Source organism: Coloeus monedula, assembly GCF_965178545.1.
Source record: "Coloeus monedula genome assembly, chromosome: 24".
Classification (NCBI taxonomy): Eukaryota; Metazoa; Chordata; class Aves; order Passeriformes; family Corvidae; genus Coloeus; species Coloeus monedula.
The window spans coordinates 4,452,291-4,472,699 of NC_138804.1; the positions used below are offsets into that span (position 1 = coordinate 4,452,291).

A 20,409-nucleotide genomic window follows, 5' to 3' on the forward strand; every position below is an offset into this window, starting at 1 on the left:
TTTTCAACAGAAAGACAGGTCGTTCTCAGGACAACTGGTCTCCTGAACTGGTAGATGGGGATGGGGAGCAGCATAGCCCCTCCCTGTAATCCAGAAAAAGCAGTTAGAGACCTGCTGAGCCACTTAGATGCTCACAAGTCTGTGGGACCAGATGGGGGATCCATCCTAAGGTGATGAGGGAGCTGTCAGAAGAGCTCACCCAGCTGTTCTCCATCATTTATCATCAGTCCTGGCTCACTGGGAAGGTCCCAGATGACTGTAAGCTGGCTGATGTGACACCCATTCACAAGAACGGCCAGAAGGAGGATCCAGGAAACTCCAGGCCTGTCAGCCTGTTCCGGTTTGGCCAAATTTAGAAATATATCCTCTGAGAGAAGGCAGGTCACAACCACCCCTCCCCCACCAGGTTCGGGAATAAATAAATTTTCCTCAAAGGAAAGTGAAAGAAATAAAAACTATTTATTTAACAAACACACAGGAAAAAGATAATTATGTTAAATAATAAAACCTCTCAATCTGCTGAGAGAAACCTGGGAAAATTTCAGAGTCCTTCTGCAGATCTCTCTCTCCCCCTCCTTGGAGCTGGGATGAGGTGGTGGGCCCACCTCCAGGGCCAAGGCCTCGGTGGAAAGTCCTCCCAATGTATTATGATGTTGAAACAGTCCAGCAGAGAGAAAAAGAAGAAAAACCAAAGTCCCAGGAACACAAAAGTTCAACTCTCTGAAGGAAAAGGAGCTGAGGAAAAAAAAATTTGCCAAAAGCCAACTGGAAAGAAAAGCAAGCCGGGTGCTTCCCTTCCCTCTCGCTCTCCTGCCACAGCTGAAAAAAAAGTTGCCATCTCTGTGTGACCTTGAACAAGCTGCAAACTGCTTTGAAAAAGTTTTGCTCAGTTTTTCCTTCCCCCTCTCAGGCTCAGCTTAAAGGCATAGAAAGGCACAAAAATTAATTTCTGGGCATAGGGCAGCGATATGAGATACACATCATAAAGTCACCCCAAGACACAGCCTGACCTCAGTGCCTGGCAAGGTTATGGAACAGAGCATCCTGAGTATGATCACGTGGACAGGCGATACAGGACACCCAGGGGATCAGACCCAGCCAGCATGGGTCTAGGAGGGGCAGGTTCTGCCCGACTGACCTGATCTCCTTTTATGGCCAGGTGACCTGCTTGGTGGATGCAGGGAAGGCTGTGGATGTTGCCTACCTGGGCTTCATCAAGGCCTTTGACACCGTCTCCCATAGCATACTCCTGGAAAAGCTGTCAGCCCACAGCTTGGGCAGGTGCACTGTTCTTTGAGTTAGGAACTGACTGGACAGCCGGGCTCAGAGAATGCTGGTGAATGGTGCTGCAGCCAGTCACTAGCAGTGTCCCCTAGGGGTCAGTGTTGGGCCCAGTCCTGTTAAATATCTTTGTTGATGATCTGGATGAGGAGATTGAGTCCACCATCTGCAAATTTGCAGATGACACCAAGCTGCATCTGAGCGTCAATCTGTTGGAGGGTAGGAGAGCTCTGCAGAGGGATCTGGACAGGCTGGATCGATATGCTGAATCCAGCAATATGAGGTTTAGTGAGTCCAAGTGCTGGGTCCTACACTTTGGCCACAAAACCCCCCTGCAGCACTGCAGGCTAGGGACAGAGTGGCTGTACAGCGGCCAGGCAGAAAGGGACCTGGGGGCACTGGTTGACAGCCGACTGAACGTGAGTCAGCAGTGGGTCCATGTGGACAAGAAAACCAGTGGCATCTTGGTCTGTATCAGAAATAATGTGGCTAGCAGTACTAGGATAGTGCTTCTGGCACTGTACTTGGCAGTGGTTGGGCTGCACCTTGAGTATTGTGTCCAGTTCTGGGCCCCCCCCGGAAGGGGATCCTTTAGGAGCGATGTCGTGATGTTCAAACATGTCCAGAGAAGGGCAGCAAGGCTAGTGAAGGAGGAGCGGCTGAGGGAGCTGGGGTTGTTTAGCCTGCAAAAAAGGAGGCTCAGGGGAGACCTGATCACACTCTACACCTCCCTGAAAGGTGGTTGTAGTCAGGTGGGGGTCGACCTCCTCTCCCAGGCAACCACTGGGAGGCCATGAGGACAGAGTCTTAAGCTGCACATGGGGAAGTTTGGGCTGGACATTGGGAAAAAATTCTTTGCAGAAGGAGTGATTGGGCACTGGGGTGGTCTGCCCAGGGAGGTGGTGGAGTCACTGTCCCTGGAGGTGTTTAAAAACAGACTGGATGTGATGCTCAGTGCCATGGTTTAGTTGATAAGGTAGTGTTAGGTCATAGGTTGGACTTGATGATCTAAAATGTCTTTTCCAACACAGTTGATTCTGTGACATTCATTGGAGCTCTTCTGCACAGGTGCATTTTCAGGTAGTCTGGAGTAGTCCACAGGCATCCCTAAAAAGTCTGAATGTGACTCTGGAATCCTGTATTAGACAAATCTGGAAAAAGCGCATTTCTCAAGTGAAGTGTTAGACATTTTAAGTGAAAGGAACTTCTGAGAAGTTGAATATCTGCTTAAAATGTTGCTTCTACCGTGTGTCTTGCATTTGTGGTAATCTCAGCAAGCTTAGTTTGGTTTTTTGCTTGCTTTCAGGGTATCAAAGAGCAGATAAACTGAGAAGTGTCATCCTTGTGGCCTGTGGACACGCAGCATAGCTGCTTAGACATAGCTAGATGATCTTTCTGAGCTGAGTGTGTCTTCTTAGCACCGAAGCAGGATGGTTTAGATATTGCTTGAGTGTTTTCAACTAACAGTGCAGGGAACAGTAAATACTAGCAGAGCTCAGTGTGGTATCAGACATGTAGAAAGACAAGGAGAGCCCTATGTGAGAGTGCTATCCTGTTCTGCTCTACTCCTTTGGCTTGCAGGAAGTACTGTGAAAGTGGTAGATAGTAGTAGCATTATTAGTAGTGGAAAATGGGAAAATAGGGAGATGGGAAATTGTAGATGCTGAAGAGGCTAGCGGAAAAATTTTCCACCTTTTACAGTCTCTTGTGAAAATCTCCATTCTCATGCAAACTAGCTGAGAGACAGTTTGCTATTTTGTAAACTATTTGCAGGTGCAGGGTGTTGTGAGAATGCAGTGGATATTGTTTTGGTTCACTGAAGAAAATATTTTGAAATAGGCATTGTAGCATTCAGCCAATCACTCTGGGAGGTGTATGGTCAAGCACCCAATAATGCCATTTATCCTGGACTTGAATTCTGTGTCGTTCTTCGCACTGTCCCTGTGGACAACAGTGACAGGGAATCGCAATATTTAATAGCTATACATACTATAAAGTAATGCTTCAGTAGTTAAATAATTTAGTGCCATTACATTACGTGGGATGGAAGGGGTTTCATTTGGTGTTTTTTGGTTTTGTTAGCCTTTTGGAAGACTAAGAGTATAGTGAAGAGGTATTGAAGATTTGCAGCGAGTTGTAGGAAAGAACATAAGACTGTGAAAGACAACAAAGTGCATAAAATTCAGTCTCCTGTAGCTGTTGCCAGCTATCCAATAACATTTCAAAGAAGTCAAAATAATGCATATTGTTATGCAGCAGAAGAGAAGCGGTCCTGTGAGGAGCAGGGAGTTGGGCTGGTAATCCTTATGGGTCCCTTGTACCTCAAGATACTGTATGATTCTAAGTAGATTGAGGCCATAGGTAAAGTTTTCTTTTTTCTCAGAAGGCAAGATTTATGTGCCAGACTTGTTACCCTATGCTCTGGTACAAGGCAAAATGAAAACTTAAAGAAATCCTGCTCTCTATGCCATTATGGTATATTATGGCATGGAAAATATTTTGACTCCTAGATTGTGCTGATAATGTAACTGGTTTATCTTATTGACATCATCAGACAAATGTGATTCAGTGACTATAGAAGTTACTGCTGACATACAAACTGATCCATGAAGCTCTATTATACCATGGGTTATGATTAGTAAAATCTTGGTTTTAATTTACTTCCTTTTCTTTGTTCAGTCCTGTCTTTTCTCTATGCCAGGCAGTCAAATGCTGCTGTGATTTTATTTCTCTTGCAGAAACTCCATCTGAGCAGCTGGAATTAGTCTCTTGGCCTCATACAGGACATGGTTGGAGCTGGTATTAAGCAACTATCTCTAGATGCCTACTAAATCAACTTAATCCTTTTTTACCTTCAGAATCATATGAAGTAAAAGCTAGTTTCTGTAGTAGATTGTAAGTCACTGATGAGTTACGAGGTTTGTCTTCCTTCTTTCACTTGTGTCACTTCTTTGATCTGTATGATGTTCTGTGCTAGTAGTAGGCTCCATTTGATAGAAATAGGAGGAATCAAAATGTACTTCCTGCAGGTCCCAGAAGGGATGGTAGTTCTGCTGTTAGGTGTGGGAGTAGGGACTGTGGAAGGAGCTCCAGTGCAATGGATTTTCAGTTGCCTTAGTCAAACTGCCATTTTATCCTACAATACAACAGCAGCTTCACAGAGTGTCTTTTTTCAGTCGTCTAAAGCTTAGTTTCTTTGAATAGTTTGTATTTCACGCTTTTTGGGTTTTTGTGATGAGTACCTGAAAAGCATTCCTACTTTTTGCTGCCGTGAGTCACTGGTAAGCCAGATGTGAGAGTTGCTCAGTTTGCCTAGCTGTCACCGAAATGGCGAGAAAAACAAAAAACCCTCCCAACAACATTTTTAATGTTAGAGAGTCAAGGCATTACTTTATTCTCTGGCCAGGATGTTGTTCTGGCCAGGATGTACCACAGAAATCATCTCATCCACACATAGCCCGGGTGTGCAGAGAGAATTATTCCATGGCACATGACCTTTACTAGATTTTTCAGATCTCTTACACAGTCAAAACTCATAGAAGCTAATTGGGTCAGTGTTCATTGGTCTCAAGTTGTATAGTTCTCAGTATTTGGTCTCCTATTGGATCTGGATTTCTTCGCTTCTGATGTTAATTAGATCTTCATTCCTTGATTTTCTTATCCCTCTTTTCCAGAGGAGATGTCTCCAATTCTGCCAGAGGCAGAGTCTGGAGTAGATGTTCCGTAGATGGCTGCTGATGTTCTGTTGATGTTCTTTAGATGGCCTTATCTTGTTGGAGCTACTCCCATTTCCAGTCTGTGGAAATGATAAGCCCATCAGGCCTCACCTAGAGAAACAGTGCCCTGGAAAGAAGCTTCAGTTTCCTTCCCCTGGGGCAAAGATATATATGGCTGAAGTCATATATAAAAAATTTTTAAACTAGTATGTTTTCCAACATAGCTGGAGCTGTTTTGTGAACTGGTAGTTCCCGTTAATGATCATCAGATGCTTACTTGGGTGAACAATCCTGAAGGTGTGTCAGGTTCCTGCCTTTCTTGTTTACAGTTCTTAATGGTTTGTTTGTTTGTTTGTTTGTTTTTTAAATGCACTGGCCTGGAAAAGGAACTGACATCAAATATAAATATGATTTACCAAATTTGTTCCAGCAAAAGTTTCATAGCAGCTTGGGTTCTGTTTGCTGCTTCTATAGCTTTTAATAAATTGCACTGCTGTGTGCTAGGTTGATGGTTCCTGATTTTTACTGTCAGCTGGCTGAGGATGGTTGTTTGGGGCATTAATATTTGCTTGAGGAAAGAGCCATTAAAAAAAATAATTTCAACTTAGGCCTTTTAGGTGACTAAATGATACCAGCATCCTGATGTGACCATAATTGATGCTGTTCAGCAGTTATGACATCCCACATAGTTCTGTGCCTCAGGCACAGGCCTCAGGCAGCTAGCTTTAATACTCTGATTCCAAGACTTTCCCCCCTCCGCTCTTTGTCTTAACAAACATATCCTGAGACAAGGAGATTGGGGTGAGCTTGTTGCTGAGTGCAACAGATGAATACCAACAACTTAGTATGTCTGTCGGGATGAGAGCTGGTTTGTAGGAAAGCTGGGATAACTGTCCAACACACTGCTGTTGTATAGTATACAGACCTCAGTGTCAGTTGTGCATACTTAACATTTGTTAGTGCGCTTCAGCACATTGTCCTATGGTCCTGTTCCACAGGGATTTTCTGCAGAAATGCTCACCCAAGATGCTGTTTCTCTTGAATGTTTATCATAGTGACCACAGTCTTCTCATGCTCTAGTGCCACCCATGCTTTATAAAGGTTGTATTCACAATATTGTGGTGTAACTTAAATTATCTTTTACTGCAAGTGTTTTGGGTGAGGGGGGAGTCTCTTATCCTTACTTTTTGGTCCTGGCTTAAGAAAGCTCCTAAGATATGTGGAGTTTGAAACTGCACTGCCCTTTTTGCTAAAGGGTTTGGAAGAGGGAAGAGTTGCAGGGTATCGGCACTGATTTTTATAGCAAACTGTTTTAGTCTTGAGATGTTTCATAGAACACTGTGACAGAGCACATAACAGCAGGAGATCTAGGAAAAAAAGGAACAAGAAAGTCTGTTCATGGACATGTATGGAAATGTAACAGATTTAGGATTGAGTACAAAATTAGGTTCTCTGAGGGAAAACAGCTCTTCTCAGTTTGATGTCTGTTCCTCAGGTTTTGTTCCTTTTTCAGGAAAAGAGGAAACTTTCCACTTTAGAGTAGAGCTAAGTGCTAAGACAGATGTCTGACTAGTGACTAATTTCTGAATGTTGCTCCTACCATAATCACTTACATCTGCATGACAGAGGAGCTCAGTTTGTCATTTGCCTCCTTTGCGGGGTTCACTACAGACTCCCTCAGGTGTGAAGGAATTGGCCCGAGGGCACAGACCTGCCACCCTTGGGGAGCATGTGCTTACTGAGTACTCTGAAAGACTGCAGCAAGTTGAGACTCTCTTGTGCATACTGGCAGAGAGTCAACCTTCATCAAAGTTTCTCTCATTTGTGCTGGAAGATAAAAATGTAACTGTTAAACTGAAAGTGTTTAATTTGGCTGAGTGTAGGTACTTTTAAAATACTTCCCATGTCTTAACTAGCTGACTGACATGTCAGTAAAACTTCATTTAAGGAGTTGCCATGTGCATGTCTAGCTATGTAATCAAGAAGAATCTAAATAATTCTTAGAGGAAGTAAAAAGAGTATTTTATTCCTCTTATGGACCTGAAAAAAAAAAAAAAGTATTCTGTGAGCCAGGAGGTATAGAAAGAGGCACTTACAGAATTGCTTTGAATTGCTTGTGGGCACTAAACCCCATTCCTGCTAGGACCATGAAAAGCAGTTTTCCACTTGGAGAGGTGACTGATCTGATACTGGGTAAGCCAGCTTTCTGGGAGTTTTCCCTTAGTAGTGGTCTCCTGGCCATTGTGTTGTGGAAGCAGTCTCTTACATCAAATACCTATATTGAAGCACTGTTAGCTTTCCTTGATAACTATTCAAGCACAGTGTCACACAGATGCAATTTTTAAGGAAGAGAGGAGGCTTATTTCCTAGCAACTGGAGATGTTACTGCAGGCTGCCTCTTGGTCAGGCAGTTCATTTTGCTTTAACCATTGAAGTTCCTTTAATGTGAAGTGTCAGCTGGGTCAAGAGTTTAATGCTCAGAGATTTTTCCTATGAAAAACAGAAACCATTACCATAGACTTAAATCTTAAAATGATTCTCTAATGGACCACTAAGCTGACTCCTGTAGAATACAAGTAAGTTTCACTACAGGCACGTGGTAGGTACCTGATGCCTGTGTCCTGAATGAGTGTGCTTGAGATCACTCAAAAAATCTCAATCAGTCTGCAGCCTGGAAAGGAGTGTGGGAGGGGGAATACACCACCACAGCCTGAAATGAATTTTCTGTTCAGGTGCACATTGTGAGTTTTCTGCCAACTAGTGTAGCGTCTGTTAGAACACACTGTTCTATTTGGGCAATAATTTAAGTGCAGAAAGCATGAAAACTTTCTTGTTCTGTGTTATGTGCAATCCTCTCTTTCAAAAATTTATATACCATTGGTTTGCTAACTATCCATCTTGCATAGTAATAATAAGATGCTAACATAGTGGAAGAACCATTGAATAGAAATACTTTCACTAAGTTCTTAGTCTAAAGCAAGCATTCTTTTTTGACTAAGCCAGAGTCATTTGCAGGCACCAAAGTTAACTGACTGACTACAGTTTCTGCAGAACACCATTCTAGTATGTGTTCTATCAGAATGTCTCATGCATTTCCATGATTTTTTTTACATTTCATCAGCCAGTTTGAATATGAATGCATTACTACATGTAGTATAAGAATGTGTTGAATAGTCTCTCTTAATTTGCAAGAGTCTTTTGAATGATATACAGATCTGGAGACTTTTATCAAGGCTTTTTGTAGATGTTTATGTTAAACTGGAAATAGCACCACAGCTGTTTTGAAGCGTGATTTCATCATTGGTTGGTTTTGCATGGCCTGGTTCTTGGTAGTGGGGGGGCCATGGAGGTGGCTTCTGTGAGAAGCTCCTAGAAGCTTCCACCATGTCCGGCAGAGCCAATCCCTGATGGCTCTGAAGATGGACATGCCTCTGGCTAAGCCTGGGCCAATTAGAGATGGTGGTAATGTCTCTGTGATAACATATTTAAGAAGAAAATCAAAACAGAGTGGGAGTAATTTGAATTCCAGCTAGAGAAGATGAGGAGATGAGAGCATGTGAGGGAAACAACATGGAAACACCAAGATCAGTGGAAAAGGAGGGGGAGGGGGTGCTCCAGGTGTTGGAGCCAAGATTCCTCTGCAGGCCGTGGTGATGACCATGGTAAAGCAGGTTGTCCCCCTGCAGCCCATGGGGATCCACGGGGGATGCAGAGATCCACCTGCAGTCCAATGGGGGAGGTCCTCACGCTGAAGCGGGTGGATACCTGTGTGAGGCAGTGATCCAGTGGGAGACCCAGTGGAGAGAGGGGGCCCCTGCTTCCAAGCTGGAGCAGCCTGTCCTTGGAGGACTGTACCCTGTGAAAGAGTGACCCATGCCACAGCAGTTTTGGGAGGGCTGTTTGCCCATTGGAGGGGCTCACATTGCAGCAGTTTTGACAGCACTGCTGCTCATGAGATTGGAACCATGCTGGAGAAATTCGCGGAGAACTGTCTCCCGTGGGAGGCACCCCGTGGCACAGCAGGGGAAGGACTCCTCTCCCTGAGCAGTGGAAGAAAAACCTTGGGTGACAAATGGACCAAAACTCCCATGCTCTGTTTCCCTGTGCTATTGGTGGGAAGGGGGGAGGGATTGGGAGAAGAAAAGGTGTTTCTAAGGGCTTATTTTACTTCTCATTATCCTCCTCTGATTTTGTTAATAATAAATTGCTTTGTACCTCTAAGTTGAGCCTGTTTTGCCCTTGGAGTGTTTTCTCCTTGTTTTTCTTGGCGCTAACTCATGAAGCCTTCATTAAATTTTTCTCTCCTCTGCCCAGCTGTAGCAGGGGAAGGATGAGTGAGCAACTTTCATGGGTGCCTGGCATTTGACCAGTGTCAAACCACGACAACCAGCCAAGGCAAAGCACATGTACTTTATCAAAGCTTTTGATGCTGTCTCTCACAGCATCCCTGGATTAAATGTCCAGGAGACAGCTTGATAAGTCCATTGTATGTTGGATGAGAAGTGAGCTGAAAGGTGAGGTGCAAAGGGTTATTGTAAATGAGATTATGTCAGGCTGGTGACCAGTCACTGGTAGGGTTTCTTTAGTGTCTTCATAAATTATCTTGGTCCAGAAGTTGAATGTACATGAAATAAATTTGCTGATGATACAATGTTAGGAGGATCTGTGATCTCCTTTGAGAGCAGAGGCCTTATAGAGAGATCCAGATAGACCAGAGAGCTGGGCAGTCACCAACCATATGAAATTTAACAAGAGTAAGTAATGAATTCTCTACCTGGGACACGGTAATCCTGCTTATATGGACAAACTAGGAGATGGGAAGCAGCCCTGTGGAAAGAGATCTGGAGGGTTTGGATTGATGGCAACTTGAATATGAGTAAGCAGTGGGCCCTGGCAGCCAGAGGGGCCATCTGTGTCCTGGGGTGCATCAGGCACAGCATCACCAGCCAGTCGAGGGGGCAGTGACTACCCAGCTCTTCTCTGTGCTGAGGTAGCTTCACCTCGAGTCCTGTTTTGAGTGCTTCAGTACAGGAAGGACATCAGACTACTAGATTGTGACCAAGGTGGGGAGAGGCCTTGAGGAGCAGCTGAGGTCGCTTGGCCTGTTGAGCCTGGAGAAGAGAATGCTGAAGGGTGATCGCATCACAGTCTCCACCTTCCTCAAGAAGGCTATGAGGAGGAGGTGCTGATCTCCTCTCTCTGGTGACCAGCAACAAGACAGGAGTCTTGGAATGAAGCTGTGTCAGGGTAACCACAGGTTAGACATTAGGAAAACGTTCTTCACCCCAAAGGTGGTTGGATACTAGAACAAACTCCCCAAAAAAGTGGTCACAGCACCAAACCTGCCAGAGTTCAGGGAGCATTTGGCCAATGCTCTTAGTCATGCAGTTTAATTTGAGGTAGTCCTTTGAGGAGAGGAGCAGGACTTGCAGGTGCCTTCCAACTGGATTCTGTTTCTATGATAAACACCTGGGAAGAGAATTAAACTAAATCTGTGAGGTATTTAATCCAAATAAGTAAATTTTGCTAGCTATTTACAAAAGTAATCTGAAGTGGGATTTTTACTATTGAATTTGTTCATCAAGTCTCATAATGATTAGTTGTATCTGCTTGTTTAAGAGCATAAGCCTAGCATGTCTTAAACACAATTCTTCAAAAGTACCACAAAGATAATATTTTCACCCTCAACTTAATTTTATATATTTTGGCATTACATGGGGTTTTAACAGCTTGGGTGGAAAACTTTCCAGTTGAAAAGCATATAATGATTGCCTTGAAATGTTTTTTGATTTTTGGAATATAAAGCTACAGTTAAAAGGTGATGATTCTGAACTTTAGTTAAACTACTGGTGTCTGTCTGGTGTGATCAGTATCCTTTAGCCATTGCTGTGGCATACATCTTAATGGTGCTATCTTTTGCGGGGGACATGGTGGGGGTGGCTGTGTCATCTGTTTTCTGTAGCCCAGCATTCTCTTCCTACAGAGTTTGGAAGAAGACAGTCCATTGCTGTCACTTGCAATCATGCCTAGAGTTTCCTAGGAACACTGACTGTACACAAATTTGTAAAGAAGTGTGAATGCAGTGAGACAATTTCATTTAAGTGTCGCCTGTAAACTGGTCTATTCTCAAAGGATTTTTTCTTTTCCTAGCTAATAAATTGATTACACGAGAAGGGCCTTCCTTTCTGCAGATGCGAATAAAACACTTGATGAAGTCAAACTGCATCCCCCAAGCCACTTTCTTGTCGAAATTGTGTGCAGATTCTCCAGAAATTGCAAACGTTTCATCTTTTCGCCAAGCCTACATCACATGTGTGTGTTCAATGCTGCCTAATGAAGACTCCATTAAGGAGGTTAGTAACCGATAGTCCCTTTTTAATATATATCTATATTTATGAAGCATTTTAGAATTTATTTATGTAATACTAGGAACTGAAGCTGAAGAGTGAAACTGTTGCAGAGTTCCAAAAGAGGAATGATCTATTGCAGACTGCAGTAGAAAAGAACTTTTGTGTGAACTGCTGCTGTGGATAAGTATGTATGTATGCTTGATTAGATGTGTTTGAAAGATTAAAAATTATAACTTTAGTTCCATTAGTAAGCAAAATACAGTTGGAAAACTGTCTTTTCTGACTCCAGCACTGGTACCAGAGCAATTACTTCTCATGTAGTCGTTCTGACCTAACTAAGAAAAGTTTTAAGAAAAAGGAATCATGAAACAAACAAAACACATTTTAGAGTTGTTCTTCCTGAACTCTAAACTTGTTTTTAGTAGTCTTCCTGTTACAGTAACAACCATAGCAATGATTTGTGTTCACACATAACTGCTGTAGCACAGCTGACTCTTGCCTCTATTGCCTCCTGATGTCACACACCTGTTATGGGATCAGTCTCCCTTGTATGTGTTTGTTATAGTTTTAAGTGTGAGACTTGGACATTTTGAATAAGCCTCAGTGAAACCAGGGGAAGCTTGAGATACAAAAAAAAAAAAAAAAAAAAAAAGCAACTCTCATCATGTCTGCACTTCCTGCATGAGTGGCAGAGTGATCTTGTTGTACATGTAAACTATTTTAAAAACCGTTCCTTAAAATACTTCTTGTGAAAAATAAATATTTGCATAGGTGACTCTTCAGTCTGCACTTTGAGCCAGATTCCCCTCAGAGTGCTGTAGGATCAGAGAATGTATTTAACAGCTCACTGCAGACATGATCTGTGCATTGAAAACTTTGGAGTTGGTGGGTAGCTTAGAGCATGTTCTCTGATTGGATTGGCTGCTAATGAGGAATGCTAGAGAAATCATATTAAATTCTGTTCCATATTCTGTTTAATTTGAGGGTTGTGAAGTGTAGCTGTAGCTGTTTTACCTTGATACTCAAAACAGTCTTTTCTTGCCAGTCAGGTATAAAAGTTGGAACACTGATGAATTGAATCAAGTTAATTGCTGAATTAAACTTTTTATGGGGAAATGAAGCCACAAAGCATCAAAGCAGTGCCTTAAAGCAGTACAGTTTATTGACTTAACTGGAGCTGTAGCCAAAACTGTGAAAAGTATAAAGTCAGTGGTGTTCCAGTGCCAGAAAATTAATAGCTGGCAGTATGAAGATTTGCATGGCATGTTTCTTTGCATGCTTGGTCTCAGGTGTTGTATAGTTGGCACCCTTACAGAATTGCTGAAGTCTGAGACTTCTAAACCACTTTCATTTACACCTTTGTTTTAAGAGGCAAGGAATGTGTTGTATCATCATGTTACCTATTATATTCCTCAGGTAGAAGGTTGTCAGGTGTAATGAGAAGTGGGAAAAAGGGATGGGAAAAGGTGAAAAATGAAAAAATAAGAGTTCAAAGAATGGCAGCTGTTGGGGAATGATAGATAGCAATAACCAAAACCCCACCAGGGGGAAGAGGGAATAAACTGTAATAAAAGGAGCAAAAGTTAAGTGAAATTTGAAGTTCAGAGTAGGATGGGGTAGGTAGAGGAACAGGGCTTCACTAAGAAAGTAAATATTACAGAAAGCTTGAATAGGAATGAAGATAGCTTGGGGAGGATTGAAGAGAAAGAATTTGTTTTGGAAGATTAGACAATGTGTGGTCATCCCTTTCCAAGAATTGGGTGTGGTTGGGCTAAGGCAGGTGTGGAAGTTAAATTGCTGAGCTCCTACAAATTAAACAACTTCTATTAATATCTATAAGCAATAGCATATATATACACACACAAGTGTATCTACGTATCTGTATGTGCGTACATCTATAGAGGTATGTAAATACATGTATATGTATGTCTGTGTATAACATACGTCTATGTGGGTGTGTGTATATATTACATACTGCATATAAAGTTGTTCCCTGCCTTTCTGGTGCTTCCTGGTACCTTGAATTGATTCTGAGGCACACATGTAACAAGAAATATAACTCTAGAATTGTTTGTTCACTGCTGCTCTGTGTGAATGTAGAAAGTAGAATTAAGGATCATGTCAGACTTCCAATGTTTGGCTTGAATTTGCCAATTTATTGAACCAATTAAAACGCTAATTAAAGCAGTTCTCTTACGTAGTGATTTACTATTGCAAAAGCATGAAGCCCCAAATTTTCTATGGTCTATGATGGTTTTCTCTGCAAGACTAGTGCCAGCCACATGTAACAATAAAAAAGGATTTTGAAATGCAACAACCAGTTAAAATTAAAGCCATATTGAGAGTTTGAATTGTAACTGGTCATTTCTGTCGAATGTTAGTGTGAGTGTTTGCTGGAACACAGAGGAGCTTCCTTATATTGTCAAAGTGGGTTTTGTTTAATTTGGAATTCCTTTGGGAAAGACTGATCCAAAGTCAGCGAGTAAAGCTCTTCAGGGAGTCAATTTAAGCAAATGCCCCTTATCCCATTCATAAAAAATTCAGTTGTGAAACAAGCAGTCGTCTTTTGGAGGCCTTCTCCAAATAAAGAGTATCGACATGGTGTCCTACTAAAAAATGGTAGAAGCCTTAGGTTAGTGGTAGGAAATTTTTATGATGACATAAAAAATAAAATATCACTTTAATGTTACAACTTTTCCTTCAAACTAAGGTAACATAGAAAACAAAGACAAGTTAAATCTTACATGGTTGTATGTTCTTTGGAATAACTTTGAGGAATAAACTGGCATGCTTGTTAATAGAACATGGGGGGATGGCATCATTTTTCAACAATTCTGATTTAAAACATCTTAGCAGTGTTCATTCTGTAGTCTTCTAGCTTTCAGTGAGTTGTTGTTCTAGTTGGGTTTATAACAGAATAACAGTGGTCAGCATTTCAGGTTTAGTAGACTTCAGTAAATGTCTGGTTTGTCACTTAAGTGACTGACTGGATATGTTGGATGATTGCAAGATGTGCATTTGGACTTCTTGTCTCAAATATTAAAAAATAATCTCACAAGCAATCTCCCAGCAAAAAAGATCTCACAAACAAAAAGCAAAAACCCCAGGAGCTGAAATGAGGTGGATTATCATTGACCAAGATTGAGTTAAATGGGACTTGAAACCAGTTGCCTTGTTGCTTACTCAGTAGTTAATGTCCTGAATGCAAGTGACTTTGTCCAAAAAGAATCAAATTTCTATGGGGGGAGAATGGCTCTGATGTACTGTGTAGCTGTAGGTTGCTCCAAGTGCCAGGCTGTGTTTGTGCTGGAGCCGGTGGTGTGCCTGCTGGTCCAGTGCACGACAGAAGTTCTGGGTCTTGTTACAGCCTAAGTCTGATTGAGGAATAACTGATGACTATTAAGAATACGGGATGTATAATTCTATAGCCTCAGAAACCCTAGTAAATAGGTTTTAATTTTGTAGTTTTTAAAACAGTAGTAGTGGTGTTCAGTGATTGTTGTTTTAATGGAACTGGTGATGGGCGTGGTCTCTGTCAAGTAATGTCTGGCCGAGTAGCTCACAGGCAGCCTGCCACGTTGCCTTCAGATCTGTGAAGGAAACTTGTCCCATACTTACATGCACTGACAATATTTGTGTTTCTAAAACCCAAGACTTGAAAGATCAGAATTCTATCACACTGCTGCAGGCAGCCTCTGCAGTATTTAAGAATATTTGCTGTAGTATTGAGGAGATGGCAGTGTATAATTGTGGAAATTATCAAACACAGAAGTTTGTGTCACTTAGCTTTAAATTTAAATTTTAGCTTTTTAAATTTGCCTTCTAAAATATACTGATTGAAATTGTTATCTATGAAGAATAGGAATAGCTGAGTGAAGAGAGACTTGTGAGAAGGCTGGAGTTGCCCAGCTGTCAGACTTAGACTTCCCACCTAAGCTGCAAGGCCTGTGTGGCTGTAGGTACCAAAGGTTGATGACAGCATAAGAAAGGTGCTGCTGGCAAGGAATGTTGGGGGGAGATGGTGTGCAGCACTGTCCTGTTACTTACAAGAGCCCCTTTCTCTCCTGGGCAGTGATCAACATCTTCACAATTCTGTCATGTGGCTATTGGTATGGGCTTGCTTCTCAACCCTCCCCTGCCTGCTGGAGGTGACGCTTGATTTACAGATACTGTATGGGCTTACTTTCTTTGACATGCAAGGATCAATGATGTCTGTTCTCTTAGACAGCAAAGCATTGTCTCTTAAATAATTTTCTGAGGTTTCTCTCTTGCCAGGGGTGAGTTAGTGATAACTTCCCCCCTCCACCCCCCCCCCCCCCCCCCCAAAATCTGCTGTATTTTACTTTAATACATGCAAAACTGACATATCTGCAAGCCCTTGCATTTTGTGAATTGCTCTAGAAATGTCTGCTGCAGGAGGTCAGTTCTGGGTCTCAAGCTGAACACCAAAAGTCAGTGGACCGTAGAAAATGTTGACATTGCTCAATGAACTCCAGTGTCAAGCCTGAATGGGAAACTGGGTTAATATCCCTGCTTCTGCTCTTCCTGCTGAATGAGATGTCTGCAAAAATCAGTTTAACTTCCTGTTATTTGTTCTCTGTCATTGTCTTTTGTGATGAACAAGAAGTTTGAAATGTTTATGATATCAACAGCTGTTTAAAGTACATATTGCTAGAACACAGTCTGTTCTGTGAAGTGGAATAGATCCAGTGGAAAAAGGTATTAAAACCTAGTGTTGTCTTAATAGTAAAAGCTCTTCGTAATTGCTGTTTGTGGCTTATATCCAAGCTGAGACCCTGGTTGGATACACAGATATGTACTACCTTAAATAGATGCTCCAGAACTTCTTTGGGATTCTTTTCCTTGCCCTGGTTTAACCCTAGCTAAACCCAGGCCCCTTGTAGCTGCTCGCTCAGTTCCCCTACCAGCAGTACCAGGGACTGAAGTGGAAGGGTACAAGTGAGAAAACTTGTAGGTAGAGGTAAAAACAGTGTAATAGGTGAAGCAAAAGCCACGCACACAAGCAAAGCAAAACCAGGAATTAATTCACTGCTACCCATGAGCAGGCATCTCCAGGAGAGCAAGGCACAATCATGCATAACGGAGACTTGGGAAGACAAATGCCATCTCTCTCAATGCGCTTCCCTTCCTCCTTCTTCCTGTCACTGTATAAAATGAACATGATGTCATGGTCTGGAATATCCCTTTGGTTGGTTGGGGTCACCTCTCCTGGCTGTTTCTCCTTCCAACCTCCTGTGCACTCCCAGCTTCCTTGGCTCTGTTTAAGCGTTGCTCAGCAATAGCAAAAACATCTCTGTACTACCAACCCTGTGTGCAGCAGAAATCCCAAATGCAGCCCCATACCAGCCACTAGGAAGAAGATTAACTCTACCCCAGCTAAAATCAGCACACTACTCCAAACACTTTTGTTTCTAACATCATGTTTTGAAATGTGGTTGGTCAGAATTAGCGCCTAGGGATGAAGAGAACAAGAGGCCAGCTTTTTCAGAACTCTTGATCTTTTTGGACCTGGGTTCTAATTTTCAAAAGCAACACAAGAATCCTGTAAGTGCAGAGAGACAGAATGGGAAGCTCTAGACAGATGTTGCCTGCATGCAAGTATTTAGCTAAGCTGCCAAAAATGGAAGGTTGTCCCAAAGAAAACTAATGTTGAGAAGGGATCAGAACTTAACAGGTGAACTGCTCATACTGTTTTGTAGCTGAAAGGTGTGGCATGGTATGGGAGACGTTTTGTTTGTGCATTTGTTAGGCTTTGATACAGTAAATGTGCATTTCTTTAGTGAACATACTGAGAATAAAGTTAGCCTTTTCTTTTTAATTTTCTTTTTCTTTAAAGATTGCAAAGGTGGATTGCAAAGAGGTACTGGACATCATATGTAATCTGGAATCTGAGGGACAAGAAAACACTGCATTTATTCTTTGTACAACATATCTTACTCATCAGCTTCAAACAGCAAATGTGTATTGCTCTTGGTAAGTATAAGTATTGCTGCTTCTGCTAACTGTTCCTTGCTGGCTAGAATTGAGCTAATATAGTACATAAATATATAGAAAAGGTGGATTTATCCTTTACTTGAGAAGTGCATCAGACTGAAGCACTTTCTAGATAATTACTTATTTTGTCACGAGTTGCTATGCTAATAGAGCAGTTAGACAAAAGTAATGTTTAAACAATTTACAAGTGAAACAGCACTCACATTATTGGCATGAACACTTAATACTTCTGTGGGGTAGTAGATCTATCAGTGGTGGGTCAGTGCTCTCAGGCTTGATATTAAACCCCTAGCTTTGTGGTTCCACAAAATGTATGTTGTCAGTCTGTTCCTCCCTTGGGAATACTTGGCCCCATGAAAGTCTGGTGCATTTTTTTCACCCATTCCACAGTGATGTCAGTACTAGGAATGAGCAGAGGCAACAGCCTGTAACAACTTCTCCCCACTTTCCCCCCAAGAGCCTTTTTATATTTTTATAATTTCTGTAACTCCAAGAATTGTAGTACTAGATTTTGGCCTGATTGTGACAGTAAAACTCTGCCCCCTTAACTGGCTGGAGATACAGAATCTTCTGCACCTCTGTTTCAGCAGTGGTGAACTTGTAGAGCCAAAGCAGAGGAGCTGGTTTCTGTCCTTCAGAAAATGGGTTTGTAGTTTTGGCTTTCAAGGCATGGCTAAATACGTAGTTTTCTCCCATTTAAATCCCCGTCTGGATAAACATGGGGATTACATGGCCAGACATTTCGAGAATATATTGGGAATTTGGATTTGGTTAGCTATGGCATTGTTCATTTACTCCATAATTTAAAGCCATTTAAAAAAGTTTTTACAGCACTTCAGTGTTTGCAGGATGATTGACAGTTCAGTCTAGTCCAGTCATCCTGTACAAAAAGGCCAGAAATGTCTTTTTGAGCAAAGCATACCTTGTAGAAAGAAATTAACCTTTTGGAAGACTCAGGAGAGTTCACCACACTTGAAGTTCTAGAGGATGTTTTTCACTATAGAATTTCGTCATTAGAGATTAGAGTAGAATTGTGTCCAAAGAGGTACAAGGCTAGAGTCACCCCCATGTTCTCTTTTCAAAGACAGAAACAAACAACAACTAACATTCTTCTAGGGTAAGTTATATTACTTGCTTTTGTCCAAGAAGACATATTCCATTCTAAGAGCTGTATCCCTAGGGTGCAAATTAAGAGGGTCGGACTTTGTGTTGTCAGACTGTTGGGACTGGGGAACAGGCTTGAGGATGTAGCACCTATTGTTAGAGAATAACATTTCTTTTTTGTGACAACAAATGTGGGTAGATTTTTTCGCTTGCAGTATGAAGTCTGAACTGAAACTCTTTAGCATTGGGATGCAATTTTCAGGTCCTGTAGCTCTAACTCAGATGTGTAGATTACTCAGCTCCGTGTCAGTCTGACTCCCAGGTGAGGCCTACCTGAGGCTAATGCTACCCGAAACATTGTGCAACTGTAACATGCAACTTGCACATCAGCTTTAAACTTGGCTAGCCTAGCTGACAGGCAGTGAAGGCTTGAAAATAAAAATGTTAGTGCAGTCCAGCAACATAAGTATGTCCCTACTTACAGAAGGTTAGCAGGTTTGTGTCACATCATTATGTCTACATTGTTTTCAGTCGTTCTGAGGAAAGGTGCTGGGTCAAACTGTGCTGCCCTGTCCATGCATAGCATGCCCCCTCTGCTGCCATCCTGACAGACTTCTCAAGTACCAGCTACCTTTCCTGGGGATGAGATGGGAGAATGAAGTCTTCTGTCTAATTGTAATGCTGACATTGTATAGATGTATAAATTGAAGTTCTAGTACTGTACCTAGCAGTCCTTGTACAACAGCATTGGACACAGCCAATGCCATCTGGACCAACTGAAGAGCAAAGCTTCCAGGATGTTGGAGCACAGATGGAAGAAGTTCACCTTCTGATGGACTCCTGTACTGTGAAACTGGTGTAATACTTCTTGACCATCAGACTGCTTTCTCACTCTGAGACTACAAATCTATTTTAAAAGTCAGGATGCCTTGCTGTTGGGGCAACGTTCAATGGAGTGGCCTTTTCGCTGACCTCCACCTGTGTTCCTGGGGGCAGATGTAGATCAAACAATTATTTAGCCACAAAGTCGATGAATTCAAGTGGCTGATATGACATAAAACTTTTAATTTGGAGGATTGCTTTTGTCAGATCAGCCAGCTTGACTGATATTCAATGAGATTTCATGTTACAGATGTAGTGGGCATGCATTATGGCTAACAAAAATGAGGAGCTCTGCTCCATACAAACTATGGCACTCACTGTAGGGCTGATTTTGAGCAGTACTCTGGAAAAGAGATAAGGTAATATTCTCTTCATTGGTAAACTAAGCTCCATCGAAAGCATGACAAATGCCAGAGCAGGCTAGAAAGACAGGAAATGTGAAGATGGAGTCACTGCAATATGGATATTTAGTATCATCCTGCAGCTAAAGCTAATGTAGAGGAATGGCATGCTAGCAGATGCTTGCAAGCCATTATATAGGCTTAAATACAACATAAATATACACTTAAAATAAAGAGTTAAGTTGAATAGATAAACCAAGACATTCTTCTTTCTGTGACCAGCTGCTGGTTTTAAAGGGGCAGAAATTGCTTAATTCACTTTTGTCTTCATTTAAGACAATTTAAAGGGTGGACACTCCAAAAATAATTACCTGCCCTTTTATTTTTAACCACTTCCTCTTTCACCAATGAGGACAGATGAATGCAAGATAAAAGTGAAATAATAACAGTTTACTTAAAAAAGGAAACATCAACAAATACAAAATAACAGTAAATAACAAACTGGTACTAATAATCACTAGATACAAAGTTGCTGAATCCCAGACTTCCAGGGAACAAAAGAGAAACAAAATGGCAGAGAAACCCCTCCCTCAAGATGGCGCCCTCCGCAGACCACCCCGTGTGGAGAGAAAAGGGCAAAGATACCAGACAAACCCTGCTTGGCTCAACCTTCCCCCTGGAACAAAAAACTGGGAAGGTAGGAGTTTATGAAGCAGTTTT

At 41.9% G+C, this 20,409-nt stretch overlaps 1 protein-coding gene across 1 annotated transcript in view; it reads left to right on the forward strand.

The window, feature by feature from the left end:
* The window catches only part of RLF (RLF zinc finger), a 60,730-nt gene that overhangs the window by 28,187 nt on the left and 12,134 nt on the right, over positions 1-20,409 (forward strand). Inside the window, exons 5-6 of the mRNA XM_082296420.1 lie at positions 11,148-11,350; positions 17,205-17,341. Coding sequence (XP_082152546.1) covers positions 11,148-11,350; positions 17,205-17,341 — 340 coding nt within the window. The remainder of the gene's footprint in view (positions 1-11,147; positions 11,351-17,204; positions 17,342-20,409) is intronic.